The sequence below is a fragment of the Grus americana genome, chromosome 22, assembly GCF_028858705.1.
Source record: "Grus americana isolate bGruAme1 chromosome 22, bGruAme1.mat, whole genome shotgun sequence".
NCBI lineage: Eukaryota > Metazoa > Chordata > Aves > Gruiformes > Gruidae > Grus > Grus americana.
Window position 1 is genome coordinate 7077750 of NC_072873.1, and position 6000 is coordinate 7083749.

Genomic DNA, 6000 nt, shown 5'->3' on the forward strand with positions numbered 1-6000 from the left:
AGTTTTTCTGTCATCCTTTACACACAGGTTTGGGACATGGAGAGTCTGCCTGGAAAAGGCCATGACAGCTTCAACTCTGCTGTGGTTTCTATCTCTTTTCTAGTGAGAAAACAGCTGACTGAACCACTGTCAACCTCCTGAGCTCACTAAAGCTGATGGTGTCCGATTCATTGCCTTAACCGTACCACCTGAAGGACTTGCCTACAGTCATCCTGAGAGGCTGAGAGCTGGCAGCGAGCACCCTGATTCTCAGCGGTGTGTGTACGTGTTCATGCTCACATACATGTTCCTCTGACTGTGCTCATGTGTGCACTCGGACGTATGTGTGTGCCTGTAGTAATGCACATGTAAGAGTGAGATTATACAAATGTGTGCATGTGTTTGGTCACATCTGTTCATGAGTGTGTATGTGTTTCAGCACATACACGTGCCTTCGTGCAGGTGAGCATAGACCTCATAGGTGTGACATTGGTCAGCATATATGTAAGTCTGTGGGCAAGGTGTATGGATATGTCCTTTTATGTGTGTACATCTTGGCACACGTGCATGCACATAAATCTATTTGCAAACACATGCATGCAAGAGCACGAATATGTGTAAGCATCTGTGTTTGAATATCTGTACATATAAGTTGGTGTGGAGGGGTGGCTGCGCCTGTGTCTGCACATGGGGTCCTTTGGAAACGTGTGTGCACACACCTCTTTATAAGAGCACGCATAGGAGTTACTCTTTGGGGTGTGTGCAAGCTCTTTTGTGTGGCTGTGCCCATGTGTGTGACATCACGTGTGCACACATATCTCTGTGTGTGCACATGCCTGTGAGTGTGCATACCTACCTCTGTGTGGGTGTTATTGTGCATGTGTGTGCCCCCATGAGGGTATGTCAAAGGTCTTGCTAAAGTCAAGGTACACCACAGCCAGTGCCCCTGCCCGTCCCCACAGTGCCAGTCACCTCCTCATAGAAAGCAATGAGGTTGGGGAGGCATGATTTGCCCTCAGTAAACCCATCTGAGCTGCTCCCAACCCCCTTCTTGCCTTTCGTGAGTTTTGAATAGGCTTCTGAGACTATTTGCTCCCTCTTCCTTCCGGGGACTCAGTAGAGACTGTCCAGTCAGCTCTCTGAACACTCTTCAATGCATCATCCAATGAACTTGTTCAATGTTGAAGTGGTAGTAAGAACTCCTTAGTTCGTTCTTCTTCTACTGTGGGTGCTGTTTCATTCCCAGAGTCTGCTGGGAGGATCAGGGATGTGACAGGCCTGAGGAGAAGCCATGTCAGTAAAAAATGAGGCTGAATAGGAATTGAGTACTTTTCCCTATCAATAAGTAATTCCCTATCAATAAGTAATTGAGTACTTATCCCTTGTCACCAAGTCCCCTTCCTCACCGAACAATGAGTTCTCATCTACTTAGCCTTCCTTTTGCTGCTGATAGACTTACCGATACCTTTCTTGATTACCTTCATGTCTCTTGCAAGTTTCCACCCCAGGTTTTTCTGACTCACCTTTCCACATATTGGAGTGACCATGCATGTGGTATGATGAAGCGGTCCTTGAAGGTTAGCCAGCTCTCCTGGGACCCTGTGCACTCTGGGGCAGTTCCCCATGATGTCCTGCCTAGCAGGTATGTCCCTGATGAGACTAAGATGTCCGGGAAGTCCGGGACAGCAGTCATTCTGTTTCTCTTGGTCAGTCCTCTGAGGATCTTAAGGTCCACAGTCTCCTGGTTACTGCAGGCCAGGTTGCCCTTGAACTTTGCATCATCCAACAGTTCTTCCTCACTTGTGAGTAGCATGTCCAAAAGAGCCTCTCCCCTAGTATGTTCGTGGATTGCCTGCATCAAAAATTTGTCTTCCATACACCACAGACATGTCCCCTTTAGCTTATGCCTAGCCATTTTCTTCCTGCAGCAGACACTGCAGTGGTAAAAGTCACCCATGGCATAAAGACCTGTGACTGTGAGGCCTTCCCAAGCTGCCTGAAGAAGGCATCATCTGCCTGCTCTTCTTGAGCAGGTGTGTAGCAGACATGTAACTACACCACCACCTGCACCACATGGGAAGCGCAAGAGCCTCCTCTGGCATGCTGTCCCCCATGCATACCTCTTCTACCCCTCCTGCCAACCTGGCTCTTTAGTCTATGGTAGACCTCCCCCTCCATACCTACTTTTTGCATTTGCAAAGACACTCTTGCCTCACTTTGTCAAACACATGGCACCCCTGGCCAGTACGACCCATAGGAAAAGTCAAACTTGCCAAGAGGGTCCTCTGGGGACAGAAGCCAAAGCTGCTGAGTGTTGACACACCCCACTCCTGCCATGCACGCTGCCCAAATGACCTCTTGAGGGACAGGGATTCTCTTCTGACTTTGGTGCCATGATTTGCCTCTCAGTCTTAGTAAATATAGGAAATCAAAGGTTTGTGAGTGAAATGGAGAAAGATCCCTTCGGCAGGTAAGTCCTTTCAGCCCTGTGGGACAGATTCATATTCCAAAGATATCCTCTTGTAGAGACTCTTTCAGCCCAAACCCACTGCCCTGGAGGGAAGGACCTCATGGAATGATCTTTGAAGTCAGCAAAATTCATAGAATCATAGAATCAGAGCCAATGGTTTGGCTTGGAAGAGACCTGGAAATATCATCTAGTACAACCTACCTGCCATGGGCAGGGACATCTTTCACTGGATCAGGTAGCTTACGATTCCATCCATCCTGTCCTTGAACACTTCTAATGATGAGGCATTCACAACTTCTCTGGGCAAACTCTTCCAGTGTCTCACCACTCTCATCCTAAAAAATGTCTTGCTTGTATCTAATCTAAATCTACCCTCCTTTAGTTTAAAACAATTGCCCCTTGTCCTGTCCTACAGGGCCCTATAGGCCCTGGCAAAAAGTCTCTCTCCTTTTGTATAAGCCTCATATATATACTGAATGGCCACAATAAGGTCTCCACAGTGTCTTCTCCAGGCTAAACAGCTACTGTCTTAGCCTTTCTTCACAGGACAGGTGTTCCAACCCTCCCATCATTTGTGTGGCCCTCCTCTGGACCTGCTCTAACAGACTCTGTAGACTCTCCCCACAGTCAGTGCGGAGACATCATCTCCAACACAGGACTTATCCCATCCCAAAGCAGACATGCACGGTAAATGGGACAAACCATCCTTCTGGAGACACTGATCCTGCATTTCATCATTTGTGGCCTCTGAACTCCCCAGCTAGCATAAGATCACAGCAAGACCTGCCTACCTGGTCACCTGTGCATGGCTTGCTTCATCATATGATCAGAAGTGAACCCACCGTCTGTCCTATCAGAGCCTACAGGCATTTCCATGCCATGGCTAAAGGCCATATCCATGTCCAGGGTACTCTAGGACAGACAGAGAGCAGGGAGAGGCCTTCTGTGTCAGTGAAAGTGTCATGCTGGGAACCTCACTCTCATCAGCTGCATCTCCGGCTCTCACCGAGTGCAGACCAGTCTTCCCTCAGCCACACTGAACCCTTGGACACAGGACATGCAGAAGAAGACTCTGTCAAGTCCACGACCTGTGCAGTGGCCCTGGGCAGTGCAGACAGCCTCTCTTTGGGTGTCTTGAGTCTTCCCAATTGACTCTACATGTCTAGAGCACTAGATTTGTGTGTGTGCCTGTGTGTGTGTCTGTGCGTGTGTGTTGTCTGAGCCAGCTGTTTACTTCATCTTGAGTGATCTTTTCTGGACTCTTCCAGCATGTGAGATGAGTCCTCTGCCCACACTGACGTGTTCTGCACGGGAAGTGCTTGAGCATCCTGTCACACAGAAGATGCCTTCACTGAGGAATGTGCCTGGCATAAAGCAGGACATGAAATGACAGCAGTGCAGGAAGCCAGAACACAGCCCACAGCATTTGCTGGGATGATCTGCATTCAAGATGAGCTTGTCAGAAAATAATCACCTCTACAAGGGATGCCTCTGGCAGCCTGGGGCAGTAAAGGTCCATGATAAAAGCCAGCCCAACTCCTCACTTCCTCAGCCACTTCTCTTGCCTCCTTCTCCTTGGGAACCAGGTGAGTCGGAAGCTCCTTCTCCTTCTCTGATTTCTCTAAAAGGAGGTCTCATCTCAGTGGGCTTCTCAGGTGACACCAGCTTTGTTCTGGGCCAGATGTTGGGGCTGCTTGTCACGAGAGAGGGAAGTGGGGAGAAGGTTAGGCATGGAGGGAAGCTGGGACTGTACTGAGGTGGCTTCTGGACTCAGGGGCTAAACAGTGGCTGCATAGGAGCTCTGTGGCTTTTATGGGCCCTGGCAGGACGAGGCCAAGAAGCTCTCATACATCTCTGCCGAGCCTCCGCCTCCTGGCCCTGCATGTTCTCTGGCTCCCTCATGGTGTGGTGACAGGCTGCTCCTCACACATCCCCATGTTTTATTTCCTCCCTACCCTCTCTCCCAGGTGAACCTCTGCCCCAAGACATGTCCTGCTACGACCAGTGCCAGCCCTGCCTGCCCTGCCAGCCCTGTGGCCCAACCCCGCTGGCCAACAGCTGCAATGAGCCCTGTGTCAGGCAGTGCCAGAACTCCACCGTTGTCATCCAGCCCTCCCCCGTGGTGGTGACCCTGCCCGGCCCCATCCTCAGCTCTTTCCCACAGAACACCGTTGTGGGCTCCTCCACCTCCGCTGCTGTTGGCAGCATCCTCAGCTGTGATGGAGTGCCCATCACCTCTGGATGCTGTGACCTCTCCTGCATCACCAGCCGCTACTGTGGCCGCAGATGCCTGCCCTGCTAAAGATACTGGCAATGGCCTCGGACAAGGACCCCCAGGAACTCAGAACATGATGCTGGGCAGAGGATCAAGCTTTGTGGCATTAAGGGCAGCTGACCATCTCTGGCTTGCTCGGCAGGGGCAGACTGGAAGGGGCCAGCCTGGGCTCTCTGAAAACACAGCCAATGCCTACCTTTCCTCTCTTCCCCTCACCCTTTTCCTCTCTTGTCTTTGGTGTCTTGTGCTCCCCTCAAAGCCTGCTGTGAGGACCCCAGAAACCAGCATGGAGTAATCTCCTCGCCTGCCTCCCTTTGCCAGGCAGGTCGACAGGTTGGTCCTGGGGGAACTCTGCCAACAGGAAAAGGGAAACAGATTCTTGGCTGCTCCTGCTCCTCCCCGCACTGGGGGCCTCCACTTGCAGTGACCTCATTTCCCTCTTTAGACTCAGTAATAAATTGATGCAACCTTGTCTGTATCCCTCAGGTGGTCATTCCTCTGCCTACTGACTGTTGAGAAAGACATTGCTTTGGGGGGTAATTAGGTGGGGGAACAAGGTGACCCTTCATCACTCCTATATAAGCATTAGAGGGAGGGACACACTGCAGCAGGTCTTCTTTTGGGCACTTCCTCCTGAAGTTGAGCAAGACAATCCTAGTTACTCCACAGCCAATGGCCCTCACTCCTTGCCTTGCTGCGTCTCCTCTCAGAAATACCCCTTTGGCCCTGGAGCACGTCATGTGAACAGGAATCCTGACAACTGCTGTCCTCCAGAGAGGACCTGTGGGCATGTGGGAGGCCCCAGGGAGGTCATCAGCCCCACAAGGTCATGGGAAAGAGTGGTCCTCTTGCTTTGCTTGGAACTGTACTGGAGAAGGAGAGTCAGAAGAATACATTGCCAAAGGATAGCTGGAATTGGGAATGGGTAAATAGCCATGCAGATGGCCCACAGTCCTCAGTCTACCTGTCCCACCCCTCCATCATCTGATCTTGGGGCCATTGTCATCATGTCTGGGCATGGGCAGCAGGGACAGCTTCCCCATGCAGCCCTATCACCCTTCAGCACAGCATCTGGCATGGCCCAGTTGTTGCCAACCTCTTGGCTGAGGTGTTCACAAGTTAGTGTTGATATCAGCAACAGCAGGCCACGCACTGGAGTCCCCTGTCCCTCTGAACCCAACACCCTCTCGGGTGAAGGCAGCCCCAGGACAGTGACTGCTGCTCAGACATGCAACACTGCTCTCTGTTGCCTTGCCTTCCTCCAGCACAGCTTTCC

General features: G+C 51.2%; 1 protein-coding gene across 1 annotated transcript; it reads left to right on the top strand.

Annotated features, from left to right (window-relative positions):
• Positions 1 to 3328: 3328 nt before the first annotated feature.
• LOC129195383 (feather keratin Cos1-1/Cos1-3/Cos2-1-like) lies at positions 3329 to 4751 on the top strand. Its single transcript, XM_054801322.1, has 2 exons — positions 3329 to 3356; positions 4435 to 4751. The coding sequence occupies exons 1-2, from the start codon at positions 3329 to 3331 to the stop codon at positions 4749 to 4751; spliced, it is 345 nt and encodes a 114-aa protein (XP_054657297.1).
• The last annotated feature ends 1249 nt before the right edge of the window (positions 4752 to 6000 follow it).

Coding starts and splice junctions, on each gene's coding strand:
- LOC129195383 (XM_054801322.1), top strand. CDS start 3,329: ATGGCTAAAGGCCATATCCATGTCCAGG. Junction 3,357..4,434: donor AGGCCATATCCATGTCCAGG/GTACTCTAGGAC, acceptor CTCTGCCCCAAG/ACATGTCCTGCTACGACCAG.